General features: G+C 42.7%; 1 protein-coding gene across 3 annotated transcripts in view; it reads right to left on the reverse strand.

The window, feature by feature from the left end:
- Positions 1-17661, reverse strand: part of ARHGEF28 (Rho guanine nucleotide exchange factor 28) — a 230453-nt gene extending 212792 nt beyond the window's left edge. For all 3 annotated transcript variants that reach the window (XM_032763554.2, XM_032763555.2, XM_032763557.2), the window contains exons 1-2: positions 17533-17661; positions 2227-2270 (exon numbers count right to left, since the gene is read on the reverse strand). In XM_032763554.2, the coding sequence (XP_032619445.1) occupies positions 2227-2259 (33 nt within the window). In that variant the 5' untranslated portion in view covers positions 2260-2270; positions 17533-17661. The remainder of the gene's footprint in view (positions 1-2226; positions 2271-17532) is intronic.
- Between the last annotated feature and the right edge of the window lie 2736 nt (positions 17662-20397).

The following is a 20397-nucleotide window of genomic DNA, read 5'->3' on the forward strand; positions in this document are numbered from 1 at the left end:
AATAGAAGGAACTTCCCAGATACATGTGTACACTAATTGGCCCTGGCTAAAAGAAAATGCCCTTACTCAAGGGCTCCTTCATAGTGGATAGAACACACTTGTCAGTTGTTTTCAGATCTAAATTGAAAATTACCCAGGCAGGGAAAAATATCATGACTGACAAGATCCTTAAGAAAGAAACCTGTTGCCTGTGAACCCTGGGGGGGAGTGGGGGTGGAGAGAAGTGCACAGAAATAGACTCCACCTGAGTAACTGCATCAACCTCCTGTTAAGCCTCATGAGGTTTGTCAGGGAGTCTCCATGATCTAGTTTATAGACTCATAGATTTAAGGTCAGAAGGGACCATTATGATCATCTAGTGTCACCTCCTGCACAGTTCAGGCCACAGAATCTCACCCACCCATTCCTGTAACAAACCCCTAACCTATGTCTGAGTTATTAAAGTCCTCAGGAAACATCTCTCTCTCCCATTAGTCCAAAGAGGCTTGTAGGGTCCCCCATGAGCCCTAGAAGATTTGCATCCCTCAACACCTCTATGCCAGTCTTAATAGGCTATTCAGGGATATCTTGAACTCCAGCTTCTGAGAGACTTACAAAACTCATCAGGACACCAGCAGCTCCAGGAACTCCCTCCACTAATCCTAGGAAGTTCAAATCTCACCATCTCTCAGTCCTGGCAGAGATCATTAGTGCCCTCCCAAACCACAACCACTACCCCAGCAAGCCTCAGAGGAAGAGTTGGCAGCTGTCCAAATGCAAACCATATTATGCTCATGAGGCCTCCAATAAGAACATAAGAACCACCATACTGGGTCAGACCAAAGGTCCATTTAACCCAGTATCCTGTCTTCTGACAGTGACCAATGCCAGGTGTCCCCCCAGAGGGAATGAAAAGAAGTAGTAATCATCAAGTTATCCACCCCTGTCGCCCATTCCCAGCTTCCGGCAAACAGAGGCTAGGACACCATCCCTGCCCAAATAGTCAAAATAAGCTTATCTGGGACTAAGAAATCCACTAAGGTTTATGTGAGGTTGAGGATGACCTTTAATGAGCCTCCCAAAGCTCAAATATAGCGATGGGCGCTTCTAGACTCACGATTCTAAAGTTTGGGGGATTAACCCAGCAAGCCTCTTAAGGCCTGCAGGGGGGGCTGATAAGCCCTCCTAAGGCTCACTACTAGGTCTCCTCTCCTGTAAACTCAGTAGCTCCACAGGAAAGAAGGAATGCCTGGCCCCTAACCACCACCCCAAACCCTGCTCTCTACAGCCCCTTAGACTGAACAGGGGGCTTGGACAAGAAAGGGATCAGAAGGATACCCCCTTTCTTGTGAACTTTCTGAGGTCTGCAGGAAGGGAGAATCCCTGGAGAGCTTTAGAAGGATCATCATTCCCTCTGCAAGCCTTTTTGCAGCCATTTTCTCTTTCTTCCATCAATAAGGCTCTCAACAGATTACAATATTTTGAAGTCTACATTTGCAAGGAAAAGAGACTTTGTTGTTGTTAATGAAAGATCAGAATTCCAGCAGTCTTTTGATGACCAAATATAAGCTCACTGCAGCAGATAGCACCATTACAAATCTGAATATTAATAACTTTTGAAATTAAAAGTTTAATCCTCTAACTTTTCATCCTGGACACCAGATCACAGCTAGGGAGTCCAGTAAACAAAATATTATTCACTGTAGGTCCTATTTTGCTTCAAAGTCAGGTGGCTTTTTGAACTCTGGTGAGTGCCTCTATTTTTAGGGTGTCGTCAAGCAAAAACTTCTTGTCCAATCACTCCACATTTTGTTGAAAAACTGTACCTTAGCCCCAACTATAGAGTACTAATTTTGAGGCTGAGAGGACTTTTTTGTATATGCTCAGGAAGGAAAAGGGGGGACAATGAAAAATGTGGGTTTCTGGCAGAAACACAGTTGCAACTTTAAACTATGGAGTAACTGGTTTCCCTCCGTAAGTATTATCTATGTTTCTAAGTACTAAAATTAAGAAAATCTAAAATAATGACCGTGAAGGGAAAATAATTTTAAACTGACTTCAGCAATGTGAGCCATAATATTCAAAGAGCACTTTCCCCAGAAACGCCTGAATTAAACAGTAACATTCAGTGGCCTAAAGTCTCAGTCAACCAGAGAACAGCTTTCTGTTTCATTCATTCGCCTTGAATACGCTGTTATCCAAAAGAAAGAGCCTCTTAGGGCAAAAGCCTAATGTTGTAGAACTTACATAAAGAGGTACTTCAGTGCAGCTCAGCTTCATTGTTACAGCATCTACAAACAGAATAAACCAGAGTAATTATCAAACACTGAATCACAGGACACTGATACTATTCAGGTTCTTATAGCACACTAATCACCATGGTGTCTGAATATCTTCCAGAATGAGGATATTAAGAGACTAACTTTATCAAATGTGCAGTTCTTCTCCATTTTCTTACCTCACGGGGAAAAGAAATGCATGCATGTATATTACTGGAGGAGGGGTTGTTTCTAGTTAATATGCTGCGTGTTAATATGATTTTTTCAATACTGTACACAGTAAACTAAACTAAATGAGTCAGTGGACATTTCTGAATCCAGTGACCAAGATGTTAACATTGACAGTAAGTGAAGTATTAAAACTAGTTGAGTATATCAACAAAGGCAGAGAAAGGAATTGTAAATTTGATCCAGGGATGTAGTTGCACCTACTCTTGTATTTAACACCAAAAATCAAGTGTCCGGTTTTTGGGTATTTTTTTTTTAACTCCTTCACTTAAGAACCCCACAGGCTTTAGTCTGTCATTGGTTGCCTAAAAAAGCACCTAAAGTGACAGACAACTGCTTAGAGTAATTTAACAAATGTATTTTAGATGATCAATTTCAATTATTACTATTTTAATATAGTCAAGATAACACTGATTTCTAGTATTATATTTTGATTTCCTTCTCCGATGCATCCACCATTCCCTAAAAATAACATTTAAAAAAAAAATTACAAAAAAATCAACCTGGAAGCAACTAAGCCTTTAGAAAGCCCAAGTGGACAAATATACTTACAAATCCTCTTCCTCAACTCACTGAAACAGAAAAGAAAACCTGTCCTAAAAGGAGGCTCTCTCATCTCGGATGTGGCTGTGCTGTTAAAGTTGAACCCTTTCCAGTAATAATATGATTATGTTGTGCACAGCCTGTTCACACATATGCAGAGCCTGCTATGAGTCAGATATAATTGGAATGTTTCCCCTTTTACATACTGCAAAATTTACTTACAGAGTTTCCACCATGAATACAAAACTTCTTTAGCAAACGGTTTATTGATAGTAGTCTCATACAGCTCATCTTTTCATATGTACACAAGCAAAACTGGGCATGCTGTTATGTTTTGATTTTCACACAATTTTGACAAAAAGGCAAAATCCTTTGCAAGAACATTGCGCACAAACATCAGACCAAGGCCAGTCTTTCACATCATAAGCTTTGTAGATCTCCCCCTATATCGTACTCATTCTGAAACCAACGTCTGGATTAACAAGTCAGACATCACCTGCTAACTCCTCCCAAACAGTAGTTAAATGAAGTCAATATTTAGTCAATATCTACGCTCAGATAGAAGCTCTTGTTTTGTTTTGTTGGCGGGGGGTGGAGGGGAGGACGAAGTTGGTTTCAAGGTGCCTTGTTCTGACTGCCAAATATAGACAAGGTTCTTTAGTTATTCCGCAGCCAGCCCTGAATCTGACCCAATCTGAGATTAACATCTGAAGCACACTCATGTTTGCACAGACTAAAGGGGGGTACGAAAGGTAACCCAAAAAGTTGTTTCTTGAGGAATTATCAAATACACTGTTTTCCAAAAGTGTCGTATTTCAGAAAGGATGAAGCCCATTACCTCCTATCTTGGATCTCTCATCAAGCCATAGTTATTGCCACCAACATGTTATATTTATAAACAAGTCAGCAGGAACTGCATCATTTGGTGTCATGCATGACAATGAAATGAAAGGCATGTCACATCTGCTTTTGAGCTGCAACATGCCAGCTAGCAGAATCTCCACAATGTTTCTTTTCTGTTTTCTAGGGAATCTATTAATCTCCAATTGTCCATGTTCATAAAGGAGTTCACAGACCATCAGACTTAAACCCACACAACCTCTTTTACAACATGAACGCTGACCCTCACATAAATAGTAGCATCTCAATAAAACAAAACATGCATCTAATTATGATCACACAATAGATATAATTCCAAGAGATACACACCAACTCCCTCTCGTTCTGCATGAGTGCACAGAGCGATGGGAAAGGCAGGGCTCCCTATGCCCTCTCCCTATTCCAGTGCATTTATGCAAGGAGAGGCATAATTTAGTACCTAATTTGGGGATTATGATTGTGCAAATGGTCAGACTTGTACAACGCTTCATTTATTAGGAAGTGAAGTTCATAACATGTATATAGCACATACAACAAATAACATTCACTAAAAACATGGACCTAGCACACACGTTCCCTCATGCTTTATTTATATGCTATTTAGATCATAAGCTCTTCAGGACAGGGATCTGCTCTTCATATCCACACAAAGTGTCTAGCATAATGTTGATGCCACAGAGATAAATAATAATATAAATACAGTAGATCTTTTGAATGGCAATTTCCCCTAATAAATGATGTTTACTAACCTAGCCTTCCAGTTATTAGCATTAATTGGTTAATGTTTGTTTGTATAGCACTTCAAAAATGTAAATCACAATTAACACACTAAGAAGCTATTACATTTCCAATGAGGCCTTGAATTTGACCTATGCTCTTGCTCACATGAGATTTATACCCATATGAAGATCAAAAACACACAATTTTTATTGAATTCCTAATGTGTCACTGAGTTACAAGAACAAACTCACAGAACTCAATGAAATCTAAATTTTAAATTTATTTACACAAAGATCAATTTCTCAAGCAGACAGTTCTATTAGTATTTTCATATTCTTCTAATAAATACCTATAACCTGCAAACTGCCTAGCCTCATGAAAATGTTAAATGTGGTGTAGAATGCTGGCTGTACTGGTTTAAAATACATTTGTGATTGTCTATAAACAAACCTTACAATCACCAACTTTTAATGATGTTTCTTAGAAACAAAAGGGCACTTAATTGATCCTTTTTTCACTTTCTGCATAGGAACTTGTTAACGTCAACATATATTATAGTAAATTCTAAGCAAACAGTTCTGCTTTGCTGTTTTTTTCACATTTGCTTTGATGGCAGTTGTTGTTTAGAAAAAGTTCCACACAAATGATCTAAATCTTCCCCCCAGTGCTTAGCCCAATTCACTCACCTGGCTGCTGGGAATCTCTGAAATTCACTAAAAACAAATGCAAAGCACTATATTTAGGAAGGAAAAAATCAAATGCACAGCTACAAAATTGGAAATAACTAGCTAGGCAGTAGTACTATCAAAAAGGATCTGGAGGTTATAGCAGATCACAAACTGAATATGAGCCAACAACGTGATGCTGCTGCAAAAAAGGCAAATGTCATTCCGAGATATGTCAGCAGAAGTGTTGTCTACAACCATCGTGCTCAACTACGGGTCAGAGGCCGCCTGGGGGACCCTGAGCAGGTTTCAGGGGGTCCGTCAAGCAGAGCCAGCATTAGTTTCGCTGGGGCCCAGAGCAGAGAGCCAAAGCCCCACAATATGGGACTGAAGGCCGGGGCCTTGAGTCACATCACCCAGGGCTGAAGCCTGAGCAATGTAGTTTCATGGGGGCCTCAGTCTCATGGGGCGCCAGGCAATTACTATGCTTGGTGCCCCTTAATGCTGGGCCTGCCTTTTACACGCAGAAAACCAGCTGCTGTAGTACAGGTGAGCCATGGAGTTTTTATAACATGGGGGGGGGGGTTCAGAAAGAAAAAGGTTGAGAACCCCTGGCCTACAAGACATGGGAGGCAATTGTTCCATTCTATCAATCACTGGTGAAGCCTTAGCTCTAAGAAAGATATGAACAAATTAAAGAGAGTTCAACAAGAGAGCAACAAAAATGGTAAAAAGTTTGGAAAACATGACATATGAGGACAGGCTGAAAGAATTAGGCACGTTTAGTCTAGAGAAGAGAAGGCTGAAGGAGGACATGATAGGAGTCTTCAGATATGTTGAGGGCTGTTACAGAGGGAATGGTAATCAATTGTTCTCCCTGTCCACTTAAAGTAGGATAAGAAGTAATCAGCTTATTTTGCAAGAAGAGAGATTCAGGTAAGATATTAGGGAAAATGTCTAACAATAAGACTATTAAGCTCTGGAACAGTTTACCTTGGGAGTCTGCGGAATTCCCACCATTGAAAGTTTTTAGGAACAGGCTAGACAAACCACCTTTCAGGGATGGTCAAGGTGTACTTCATCTTGCTCAGCATGGCAGGATGGACTAGCCAACCTCCTGTGGTCCCTTCCAGCCCTGCATTTCTATCATTCTATGACTACAGGAGAAATTCTCCCACCACAGCCATGGAACCAGAACAAAGTTGCTCTGCAGTCACTACGGAAGGAATGCAGTCACATTCTAAGGAATGGAGGAGATTTCCAGGGTCCTGACACCACATCACCCACCATCTCTGAAGGATTCACGAAACAGCAGATTCTCTAGTGCAAGCCAGACTGCCACCATAGACCAACTGCACACAATTGCATTGAGAGGCACTAGGGAGTAGCTGCACCGAGCACAATGTGTGCAGACCCCATGCAGTTTCCTGGCATACACACATCCCTCCACACAGCAGAACTACATGAGTTCCCTTGTGTCAGGGGTCAATCTGGGTGTGGGAGAGAGAATTGGGAAGGATTTGGGCCTAAAAAAAACCACCATTTCCAATTTCAGCCTTCTCCCGCTGAAGTCAAACTTCCATTAATTTCAATAGTGGCAGGATCAGCCTATAAATCAGATCTTTCCTCATTGAATGCAAATTTGAGTCAGTTCAGTAGTGAACTTGACAAAAAATGTGCGTGATTATGTGCCATAATTTGGAGAAGTCCAAGGCACAGGCTTATTGTCCAGTATAGTTGAATATCTACGCTTTATCTAAGAAAATCAGCACCAAGTACATCAATTTACACTATCTTACCTCTGGAGCGAATGGGAAATCTGTGAATTTCAGAACATGCATCTGACGAAGTGGGTATTCACCCACGAAAGCTTATGCTCCAATACTTCTGTTACTCTATAAGGTGCCACAGGACTCTTGGTCACTTTTTACAGATCCAGACTAACACGGCTACCCCTTTGATACTCAGAATTGCTGTAGGTAAATTACATCTCAAAGTAAATTATATCAGTGATTATCCCCAAAGTTTAAAAGAATAGAATTTACCCAACAAGAGTTTTGAAAATGTCCAGTTTGCCACCTTACCCAATGGAAATTGAATTTTTTTGTGTCCTAACCTACTTGAGAGGGTTAAGAATGTTTATTACTTTTATCGTAGTTAAGATATATTTTAACAATTTTTACCTATTTACTTTACAAGAATCTTAAATTATATTTCAGGTTTTGGGGGGGGGGGTTGGTGGGTTTTTTTGGTTTGTTTTGTTGTTGTTGTTTTTAACTATACCACTACTTCTAGTTTTTACCTGTGTTTTTCCCAAGTATCGGAGCTACCTTTAATAAGGGACCTGGGAAGGAAATCTATCACTAGAAAATGTGAATGGAAGTGTGTTATGCTGAGAACACGTTAATGGAAAAGGTTTCTGTTATCAAACCTTTTCATATGTACATACTAGAGAAATTAGATAATGGAAAGTACACAGGAGAAATTCCAGCAATAATGCCTTTTGTCGTGCTTGACAAGGTGATCATCGGACGGCCAATTTACTTTATTAATGGTGTTTTTTTCAAGGAGAATTTTCTGAGACTATTATTTGGATTGCAGCAGCACCTACTGTGTGTTAGATGCTTTCTAAATGGAGAAGGACATATTTCCTGGCCCAAAGTCAAATGTCCTGTGTGACGAAATGGGTCTGTTCTTAATGTTTCCTCTGAATATGGTAGGGGTGCCTCAGTTTCCCCTATGCATTTTTTAAATCTCTAGGGGGTGAGATTGTTGCAGAGCAAAAGGCCAGTGTGCATAAATGGCCGGCACTCTTGTCTCCTGGAAACTAATGGCCGGGGTCCTTCCCCCCTGCAAGGAGATAGCTAAAGGTGTGGGAGAACAAAGAGATCAGGTGACCTCCTGGCTCGGGAAAGGAACAAATCCCAGAGAGAAGGGGCTGGAGGGTGAGGCAGTTTGGAGCTAGCTGGGGACAAGGGATGAGGGCAGACCTGGGTGTCTGGCTCGCTGCCTCCAGGATGGACCTGGCTCAGGACCCGGAACAGGATGGTCCTGTTCTCTGTACCTACAAGCTCTCTTTTAGACGGTGTTCCTGTCATCTAATAAACCTCTGTTTTACTGGCTGGCTAAGAATCACGTCTGCAAAGTGGGGATGCGGGACCCTCTGGCTTCCCCAGGACCCCGCCTGGGCGGACTCACTGTGGGAAGTGCACAGAGGAGCAGAGGATGCTGAATGCTCCAAGGTCAGACCCAGGAAGGTGGAAGCCGTGTGAGCTTCTTGCCCTGAAGAGAGTCTGCTCACAGAGAGGAGACTTCACCAGAGTTCTGACTGGCTTTGTAGAGAGCAGTTCCAGAGCATCACCTGCGGACTCCGTGACACCCTGATCCCATAAGTTGGACTGCAACTCAGTATTTGAGTCTCACCTTCCCCCAAAATGAGGTGTTTACTCCTCAGATAAATAAATGAAGTACATAAGTAGAGGATTTAGGTCCCAATCGTGCACTGTAAGCCAAGAAAGGCACACTGCTCCACCATTAAACTTGGGGCTCCACACAGGTAAGCAGACAGACTGCCTGGATCAGATTCAGAATCAGAATTGGGGCATCAGTCATTTAGTGTTTGTAGGCCTTTCAGAATAAAGTATAGTATAAAAAATTGAATTCATATTTCTATTGCCTTTTAAACTGTCTGTAGAATACAAAGTTGAGTGTAGAGACAACATTTATATGTTCCTTTTTGCATAATAGTCCAACACCTCTGTACCACACAGACCTATTGTCGTCCCATAATTTGTAGTGTAAATTACTGAAATCAAAATGCTGACCTGTGAAAATAAACCTGCAGTTAAAAACCATGAGTGCCTTGGAATGTATATCTCATTTCCATGATTGAGATGCCCCATACTTTAATACATGTTTGTAAAACACTTTGAGGAATACAAGTCCTATTATTATTTTAGAGGCCAGCACCCCAAATTTGATTTTTGATAGATTAAGAGTAACAGGAAGCAAAAGGGGTCTTTATATTTTAACAATAGTGGCCCATGTAAAGGTCATCAGCAGGCAAGAAAATACTTCCACTTCCACATACACGCCCCCACACCCATGATACCCTTATAGCTCCTTATACAAAATTATGAGATTCTGAGTGGTGCTTATAAAACCAGAGATTTCCAATAAAATACTGCTGACCAGAACTGCTTTATTGCAACATATGTGGCAACTGAACCACAATACATTATATACCAAAAGGCAATATCATTGTTTCCTGACTGTCAGGACACATTGCACAGAGATCAGATCTTATTCAGCACAGAATGTCCTTTTGTGCACAGCTTCTTGCCCTAGACCAAAACTAAAAGATTTTAAAATAATTCAGTGACAGAAAAAAAGTAGCCATTTAAAGCAAGCATATGATGACTACTTAATTCCAAAATGCATGGATTTGTACCATTATAACCAAGGTTTTTCAAATCAGTCTTAATTCTAATCCTGATGAAGATACGTAGCATGAAGTGGGAGGAGAGTGGAGAACAGCTACCAGCCCTGAAATCATTTACTTCATTCTAATATTATTTAAATTGAGAAGTAAAATAATCCCTTGCCTATAAACGTATAAGGAAGCAGCTTGCATAGGTTTTGATCACCTCACTTTGCACTAGTCTGCTCTTGAAAAAAAGCAACTGGAGAAACTCAGCTAAAATTTCTTTTACAACATTCTTCATATCAACAAGAGAAACATACTTCTCATCTTATTTGGAGCTAAAATAAAAGATCACTTATCTTCCTGAAGATTATCACTCAATTCACTGCTCAGTTAACATCCTAATGCTTTCATTAGTTAAAGCCACCACTATTTTGTGTTGCATTGCAGAGAAAATATTTACAGAGCCAAAATAAAAATGGGAGTTGTTCAAAAATTTAAGGCTAAGGTTACACCTTATTTATTAAAATATAAGATCATTCAAACCAACTAAATGTTCCTATAGCATTGCCAGACTCCCAGTGTACCATTCTTGCTCCTTTAGTACCAGTTTTGGAAGCCATGTTACTTTTTAAGAGTGATTTTTCTAACAGGTTTAGAAGGCACCAGCCTACCGAAGAAAATATTTTAAATAGTAAAGAAGCCATTATAGTGGGGCAATAATTTTGTACCACCATTAAAACCAATCTTTCTTTCTCCATCATTTCTCATAAGGGTCCCACAAAGCTCACAGTCATAGGCAGGAGATATCCTAAAAACTCTGCCCCTGTAGTTTTCTGGTAAGAGTACTGAATACGTGAATCCTAGAACACTGCTTTTATAACTGTGTTCAAACATATAATCCAATACTAGGTGTGTTGGTTCATCACCTCTTCAACCTTTGACTTTTCCACATAAGTGGTCTAACTTCATGAATAAAGTTTAGGAGGTTTCTATACCAAGCTATACTAGCTGTGTGTCTCATGACACTTTTGTAATTTGCAGTTCATCTGCCTTTTTGAGCAGTGGAAAAGGCTGCTTTGGGTACGCTATTTGTCTAAATTAGGAATTGCTGAAATACATCTATGTTGACATAAGGTTGTCTCAGCATTCTGTCTTGTTCTGAGGGTGACTCTATGGAACGGAGTTAAGGTGTTTGTGTAACTTTAGCTATATATCTGCATACTTTCACTTCAGCCCTGAGTGGCGGGGCTCAGGCTTCAGCTTTAGCCCTGGTTGGCAGGGCTCAGGCTACAATCCCCCCACCCAGGGCTGAAGCCCTTGGGCTTCGTCCACCCTGCCCATTGCAATGGGGCTCGGGCTTTGGCTTTGGTCCCTGCTCCTGGGATCATGCCATAATATGTAGCAATCATGCAGGGATCACAGTACAATGGAGTTTGAGAACCCCTGGCCTAAAGCGATACATACCTTCAATTTTAACTGCAGGTTGAAGGGGTTTTTTTTTTTTGCTATGAAACTCCCTTAGGTTTTTCAAAATCCACAAGCTCTTCCAGCTGCCACCCGCCCTTTTTCTTCCCCCTCTTACAGAACTAATTTCTTAAGAATGAAGGTTCCCTTTGCTCCTCCCTCTCCCAATGGGGAGCTCATGAGCTCTGCAAGTGAGAGTTTGATAGTTCCACAAGAAGGGCTGGAGGTAAATCCATTCCTCCTTAGCATGAGCTGTAGATGTAGGAAGGCTCACAAAAGATACATATTCAATTCTGGACTGTAGCAGACTAATCTACTTTTCCTGCTATCTTCCTTAAAATGTGGCAGCACTATGGAAATCTCCTCCCTCCCCGTCATCTGCCAGCAATGCAAATCCAACCTGAGCTCTAAGAATCAAGGTGTGGTTGTTTTATTCACACGCCGTCATTAGTAATAACATTTCTACAATTTAAACTTGCTTAAACAATTATGTTAATCATGCATGAGGCAGAACAGATTTCTGTTCACTCTCCCATGGCCACGTTAGCATTGCAGAGCAATCAAGGAGTAAGTAATAGTAACATTTTTGCCAGTAAAGGCATCAGATATGACTCAGAGTGTCGCAGGAAGCAGATTTGTTTGGGTAAGATTGCATTATTTTTAAACTGTCTCTTTCTGATCATAAATACAATTCAGTGTGTTGTTTATGGCAGTGGTTCTCAAACTTTTGTACTGGTGACCCCTTTCACACAGCAAGCCTCTGAGTGCGACCCCCTCACTTATAAATTAAAAATGCAAATTTTTATATTTAATACTATTATAAACGCTGGAGGCAAAACGGGCTTTGGCGGTGGAAGCTGACAGTTCGTGACCCCCCCCCACGTAATAAAATCATGAACCCCTGAGGGGTCGCAACCCCAAGTTTGAGAACCCCTGGTTTATGGCTTTTAGTATCCATCTTAATGATACTCAGACTGTAAGTAATCATATGGATTAGAGTCTGTAGTAAGTTAAAAATCAATATATATTTTTAAACAGTTGTCAATGTACAACTCTGAAGAAAATATTGAAACTCTACCTGAAAAGTGTCAAGATGCTTAAAAAAGCAATTCAGAACTAAAAGGAGTAAAACACAAATCAGTATATAGAGTTGAGAAGTGACATCTAAGGAAGTTTAGATGCACGAAAAACTGTGGTTGTAGCAATATATGTGAGCTGATTTACAAAGTATACTAAATACAGTTTTTATTACAAAGTTACACTATAAATTAAATGTTTGGGTATAGACAGACACAAATTGTCAAATGTAGATCTGAAATGCATGTGCAAATCCTGTGGTCTGCATTTGCAAATGGGCTCTTGGGTGCACAAAATGATGAACTGTCCACCTAAGCGTTCATATATGCATGCAAATAAGGAATCTGCATTCTAGGCAGCCACTTCTGAAAACTGAGTCCATTGTTTTCAAAACTATGTAGCTCAACTCAAATGATTAATGCAACAACAGTTAATTTGCTTTTTGATGTACAATAGCATTTCCCAATCTCTAGATAAGGCATTAATAAAATAAATCAATTTCTACCATACGCTGCTGATAATATGGTCTCTTTCTTCAATTTTGCCTCAGACACATCATCACCTAAGCAGGCAACAAGAGTTGTGTGACCTCTTACTTTTATATTAGTGAAGGGAGTCACACATTAGTTGATAGCTGGAATGTGAAATCATCTTTTCTGTTCACTACATTTCTAGAACCTAGATATTTGGAGACAAGGTTCTCTCATTCACTTTGGCCTAGTGAACGTTAATATAACTTCCATAATGAGTGCAAGTGTCTGAGTGATGCAGATATAAGCCTAAAGCTATGTGTTGCTCTTGCTCCATGGAAATGCTCCAAATGCTCAGTAGGAGCTGTGTGCAGAGACTGAGCCTTTTAAGTTACCCTTCTAACTATTGTTGCTGGATCCACTTCTCCCTTCGGTACTGTTAAACTGTTTTGTAATCTATTTTGGGTCTTGTATGTGAAAATATCAGACCTCATCACATTTGACTGCAGTTTATAAATGCAAGTACAATGCATCTATGCAGACTGCAGTACATCATACAGGTAGCATCTATAGAAGTGGTATGGCTGGTTGGAAAATGATTCATGGAGAGTGAATGCGTGTGGGTCTCTGATCAGCTCCACTTCCCAGGATTTTATTATTTTAATGAATATTAAATGTTAATGTGCCAGGCTGAAGAGAAATTTTGAGGCAGAATCTGAAGAGTCAATAGGAAAATTCTTGTGTTTTTAAGGACTTCAAATGTATCAGCGTGTGCACTCTATGTACAGCGTGGAGCTCTGCTCAGTGTTGCTGCCTGCGTAGCAGCATGCAAGTTCTCCCATCATCCACCAAGCACAGCTATGTAGGGGCCCATGGAGGCTATCTGCTTCATTGCGCCGGAATGGCTCAGCTGCCTGTGGGAACAAGGAGAATTCCTCCCTTGAGCCCCCCTTCCCTATATCTGTGCAACGCATAGCTCAGATCTAAGCTGGGCACTCAGCAGCAGGTTTGTTTTATACTCCTTTTATATTTTACCTTGCACCAGGCCACAAGATAGAGCAGCTTTCTCCAAAGTCTTGCTTGTGCAAGTAAAACCAATGAGAAGCATGGCTGTGATTTTGGTGACTTGGGAAGCTTTACATCTCTACAGTAAAAACAATAAACCATATTGGACCAATAAAATACAGTTTGATGTATTTTTAATAAACCTGAAGAGCCTGCTGAACAACCTGGGTTCAGTATCATGTCATCACCAACTAGTGTTGCTAGAATAAAGGATCTTTCAGTGTAAATAATTTCCAGAAATTCATCACTTGACCATAACCTTTGACTGTGATAAGATGAAACCTAGCAGTACAGGTATCATTTTTATTATCGGTATTACAATAGCACCTACTAGCCCCTTTCTACTAAGTATTGTACAAACACATACTAAGTAAGAGTATATTGCCCAAAGAGTCTACCATATTATCATCATCCCATTTTACAGATTCCAAATTAGGGCACAGAAGTATTAAGTGACTGACCCAAGGCCACACAGGAAGTCTGTGGCAAAGGTGGGAACTGAAGCCAGATCTCTGAATCATAGCCCAGTGGTTTGCACTAAAGCACATACTTAAAAACTCTTATTTGGATTAAAAGAAAGTTAAACCATTCTGTACAGCATAGTTTTCTGAAATGTCACTGGCGCCCAATTCTGAAGTCTCCACAGGGAAAGCTCCCAATGGTGTCAACAGGATTTTTGGCTGAATTAGGACAGCCGTTTTAAGCTCATTGCTGTATATTAAATAACTGACTGTGGGCTTCAAAATCTAGTCCTTAACTCAAGCATTTCTGCCTAACTGAGAAAACCAGCTGAATTACCTGACCTTTTATTTTTAAAACATTCCAGGAAATAGGATCTGCTCATCAATTTCACTATTTTATCATCAAGTACACAAAAACTGCCCTGAAAGAAGAAAACCAAAACAAACATATTTTTAGTATAAACATTTATGAAAATACCAGTCTCTGATTTTTGTTTTTGGCTTGCTAACATATACAGTTTTGTGGAGACAAAGATAACTCTTCCTCTCTGTAGGAATCTGACACATGGACCTTTAACATTCCTCCACTCCTGATCTCTTGTACACTGCACCAAGTTGACGTATCTCATCCTCACCTTCAAGGCCTTGGCACAGCTCCCTCATCATACATGCCAGATGTTGTCTCCTTCTACATTTTCCCTTTCTTTCCCTCCACTAGTGACACCAGACTTAATGCCTTGTTCCTACACCCATTCTCATATCTGATCCTATTTCACGCAGTCCCTTATGCCATTTTGCCAAGCCTTTTCTAATAGAAATTCCTCCTAAAAACCTATTTCTGTAAAGCATACAAGAAGTCAACTTATAATAATTATAAAAAAAAAAAAAAACACACAAAAAGCTCTCAATTATCCCCCCTCTAGATTGATCAGTACATCCCGTCTTCCATGTGTCTGCATATTAGAATGCAAATTCTTTGGGGGGGGGGTAGGGGTAGACTGTCTTCATTTTTGTCTTTGTACAGTGCTCAGTATATCAGCAGCAATAAATCGATTAAAAAAAGTTATTTTAAAGCCTCTCTTTGTATCATATCAATGATCAGGGTGAAAATTCATGTAATTCTACAGTGCAAGTATGAGTTTGGAAGCTCAGAGGCAATTTGATAAAATACTTGCAAGCATGGCAGAAACCATTCCCATCAGTCTCTCAAATAAACTGTTCCTATTTTCTTTCAGAATTTTATTTCTTTTAGCTCTCCAGTTCATTTTTGTTGTTGTTGAGGTTCAGTTGAAACAATGCTTTACTCCAGTTCTGAAGTACCAGTATAAGCATTTTTCAATACAGCTATAACAGGGGTGGGCAAACCTTTTGGCCCGAGGGCCACATATTGGAATAAAAATTGTATGGTGGGCCATGAATGCTCACAAAATTGGAGCTGGGGTGCAGGAGGGGGTGAGAGCTCAGGTTGGGGGTGCAGGCTCTGGGGTGAGGCCAGAAATGAGGAGTTCAGTGTGTGGAAGGGGGCTCCGGGCTGGGGCACAGGGGGTAGGGTGTGAGGATTCCGGCTGGGGGTGCAGGCTCTGGGTGGGGCTGAGGATGAGGGGTTTGGGGTGCAGGAGAGCGCTCCAAGCTGGGATCGAGGGTTAAGAGGGCAGAAGGACTATCAGGGCTGGGGTGGGAGGCTGGGGCATGGGGAGAGGCTCAGGAGTGCAGGCTCTGGGCGGCGCTTATCTCAAGCAGCTCCCAGAAGCAGCAGCCATGTCCTCACTTCGACTCCTACACAGAGCCGCGGCTCCATTCGCAGGCACCACCCCTGCAGCTCTCATTGGCCACGATGGCGCTTGGGGCGGGAGCTGCATGTAGAGCAGAGCCCCCAGATGCCCCGATGCGTAGCAGCCAGAGCAGGGCCATGCCGCTGCTTCCGGGAGCTACATGAAGCAGCCACCAACCCTGCTCCCCAGCTGGAGCACCAGAGCAGGGAAGCCCCAGACCCTGCTCCCCAGCCTGAGCTCAAGGGCTGGGTTAAAATGGCTGGTGGGCCAGATCTGGCCCAGGGGCCATAGTTTGCCTACCCCTGAGCTATAATGCAAGTGACTCACTGAAAGTCCCAGTTTATTATTTCTGCCTTCTGCTACTCAATTGTTAATTGAGATACTATAAAAATAAGCAAAAGTCCTGGTGCTTAGCTCAAACTTGGGGAAAAATTAGCAGGAGCATAACTGCTGCTTCCTTCACACTCTGGGTCAGTAAAGCCAGAATCATTCTGGGAATCCACTTGTTGGCTGGAAGCCAGCACCTGGTTCACCAGATGCCCTGATGACAGCCCAGTCAGATCTGCACACTCATAAGACCAGCCTCCGAGCTTAAATTCATAACTTTGCTAGACACTAGAAATCACGGTCTTACTAAAAACACTGGATTAATGGCTTATTACAACAATCTATAACCCACTAATCCCCTTTTTTTGTCCTATAGTGTTAATAGGCCAGTTCACCTTGAATCGTCCCTTAGTTTAGCATAGAGGTAGGCAACAGGCAGATCACGGATCAAATCCAGACCACCAGATGCTTTTGAATGGACCCTGAAATATTTTTATTTACTTATCATTGTGGGGGGGGAGGGGGCGGGGGGAAGTCTGGTCCTTCACTACACTTTGACCAAGAAATTTAGACTTGGACAAAAAATAGTTGACTGCCCCTGGTTTAGCATATCCTATCTGTTCAGCCTTGCTGGGACACTCAGATTACCCTTCCCAGACCTACAGAAGAGCTCTGTATAGAGCCAAGGCATGTCTCTGTCACCAACAGCAGTTGGTCCAGTCCAAGATATTACCTCACTCACCCACCTTGTCCCTCTAATATCCTGGGATCCACGCGGCTACAACACACATCGTAGGGCACAGACACGAGCTCTCCCTGCGCAGCCCTGACAGGAACCCCGCTGCGCTTGGCAGGGAGGTGATGGGCTCATCATCAGAGCAGACCCTCCGCAGGTGTGCGATTTCTCCAGCAAACACATCCTTCGCCGGGCAGCCCCCTACGGAGTCGGACCCCAGTACCCGTGGCGGTCGGTTCTGCCCCCGCACCCCTCCCCCACGCTGCATGTCACACTGCCCAAGGGGCAGCTCGCCCCGCCCGCAGGAGGGACTGACTAGCCCTGGGATACGAACCCGCAGCAGAGGCGAGAACAGCCGCCTCGGGCAAAGGCACCAGACCCAGGGCCACAGCCGGACACACAGCCCCCGGCACTGCGCAAACGCCAGGCTGCAGCCTTTACCTGGGGGAGGGAGGCTCAGCCCTGCTCTGGGCGGCCGGCGCTAGGCTTCACCTGCGGGGCCGTCGTGGCAGGGGAGACGGGCAGCCGGGCTGGAGCCACGCTGATGGAGAAGACGCCCTACACTGCCCAGAGACCAGCGCCCGCCGGGCTAGCTGCCTGCAGCGCCACCCCCCTGTCGGCAGCCGAGGGGAGGAGCCCGGCGCTGCACAGCCCCGCGAACCTGCAGCTGCGTGTGAGCGCCGCCGCCGCCGCCTTTCCTCCGCGCCTGACTGGCGGGGGAGGGACGGCGCTCAGCTCTGTCCAGCTGCCGAGACTCACTGGCCCTGCTGCCAGTTCCTGGGGAGCTTTGCCTGCTGCCCAGCTGGGGGGACTGAGGCTTCGGGAAAGGGCCCGGCTGCCCCATAGCACCACTCAGCGGAGCATAGGGGCCCCAAACCTTCCAAATGGCTGAGTCAGGCTGCCACGCATCCTGAGATTTTATTATTATTTATTAAAAAGGATCCCAAATTGGCTCTTCTTTGCCGTCTGGTTTGCGATCATTTTCAAAGGTTATTTTCCCCCCCTCACACCTGCACTTTGGAGGGGCTCAGGGAATCACCAGCCTCCAGAAGCTGGGGCTTTAAGGAAAACCATCAGCTCTCATGAGATGAGGTTATAGGGGGCAGCACCATGGCATTTTCCCTTGGTGGAAGTCAGGAATTGTGTTAAGGAGAGTTAGCTCCAGCCATACTGGGGTAGCACCCAAAAGCTGCAGTGTTAGGGACACTGTTGTAAATGCATAGTCACAAGGTATTTAGGCACCTAAATCCCACCAATTTCAATGGGAGTTTGGTGCCTAAATACCTTTGAGGTCTGGGCCACAGTCTCCACCCTGAAGTGCTTACAACTCTAATTCCATGAACCTAGAAAAAGAAAGCTTAATGATCTGCAATGTCCTTAATCTAACCCTAAGGAAACCCTATTATATATGTTATTTTAGGATTAATCTATTGCTGTTAATTTCTAAAAAAAAGAATCTATTGCTATGTTTGTATGCAGTGTTACTGTAGCCATGTTAGCCCAGGATATTAGAGAGACAAGGTGGGTGAGGTAATATCTTTTATTTCAAAAGCTTGTCTCTCTCACCAACAGACATTGGTCCAATAAAAGGTATTACCTCACCCACCTTGTCTTTCTAGTATGGCTGTGCTTGTAATTCATGCTCTAGGATGGTACCACTGCCCTCTACTGGATGGATTCACAAGCCATGAGGGATAAACTGTCATAGTCTGTATATAGCTAGCAACGTTTCTTTCCTTTTACTCATTTTGTAGGAGGCTGTGCTTTGGGATCAGGGGTGGCTCTAGGCATTTCACTGCCCCAAGCATGGCAGGCAGGCTGCGTTTGGTGGCTTACCTGCAGGAGGTCCACCAAAGCTGCGGGACCAGCGGACCTCCCGAAGGCAAGCCACCAAAGGCACCCTGCCTGCCGCCTCTGCGGTGCCGACAGAGCGCCCCCCGCAGCTTGCCACCCCAAGCACACACCTGGCATGCTGGGGCCTGGAGCCACCCCTGTTTGGGATCAAAGTTCTAAATTCTACACTCTGCCATCACCTTTTGAGCAGCTAGAATGCATAGTGAGAAATGTTCATTCTTCGAATGCCAGAGATTTGCCACACTGTTACTAATTATATGGTTTGTGCTCTAATAATACAGAGAACACTACACAAAAACTTTAATCCTTATGCCCCTCAGCGAGGTGTATAAATATTCTTATCCCCACTTCACAGACAAGACAACAGATACAAAAAAGATTTCTTGACTAGCTCAAAGCCACACAGCAAGGCAGTGGTACTGCAACATGTACCCTAGAGTCCAGATAATGCAGTATAGTCTTTCACAGAATAGAACTTTCATTTGAAAGGATCACATTATATTGTGCTTTCCATACGATCCTGAATGTACAGTATATTATATGCCCTTTGTTGTGCTAATGTGTTAAATTATCTATTCAGGTATACACTGGTCATTGTCTGTAGCATTTTCCTAGTATGATACAACAGGTGCAATTACAGTGAAACTTTTTGTTAACAGTCACTTACTAACCCTGGCCACCTGTCCTTATGGGCAATGAAATCTCAGTCTCCGTTATATAGCTGCTTGTTAGAACTTCACGGAAAATAGTCACTTACAGGGAAAACTGTTAATGGTGGGCATGTATTTTTTTTTAGTCTCATCCCCAAATGAAATGGTCCACTGCAGGTACGGAAAGGTACAGAACTGGGAAAGTGGTTCCTTACCAGGCATGAATTTATATTATTATGTTTCTGTCACAGGACCTGTTATTCCAATAATATACACAGATGCTAATGTGACAAGTTCACTTTGTTAGAGGTTTTGTTACTGTGCTCTGTGGGAGCCTCCCTTGGCATTAAAAAAAACAAAAACAAACAAACAAACAAAAAAAACCATCTGGAAAGCAATTGTCCTCCTTTGGTTCCTTGCCTGGGAGTCGAATCATTATAAACCTGCTGCATATGCAATATTTCTTTCTCCCATGCTTACAATGCTCTCCCTATCGCAGTGTGCCGAGTGCCCACTCTTTTCATTCAAATCATCCCTGAAACCCCACTTCAGCAAGGTTCACAATATTAACCCACTGACTGAAAAGCAGTGTATGTACTACAAGGCTCGAGGGATTCCAATCTATTGTTTCTGATCTGTGTGTGCCTTTCAGACTACCAGCTCCTTGCAGCAAGGATGTCTGCATTTAGTACAGCACTTGGTAAGCTGTCTGCATGCATAAAACATTCTGCATCGAGAGCAGCTAAAGAATTAGGTCCAAAATTGTCTGTGTTAGAAGCAAGAGCCACACACTAAATTAATT

This window comes from Chelonoidis abingdonii, chromosome 6 (assembly GCF_003597395.2).
Source record: "Chelonoidis abingdonii isolate Lonesome George chromosome 6, CheloAbing_2.0, whole genome shotgun sequence".
In the NCBI taxonomy this organism is placed as follows: Eukaryota; Metazoa; Chordata; order Testudines; family Testudinidae; genus Chelonoidis; species Chelonoidis abingdonii.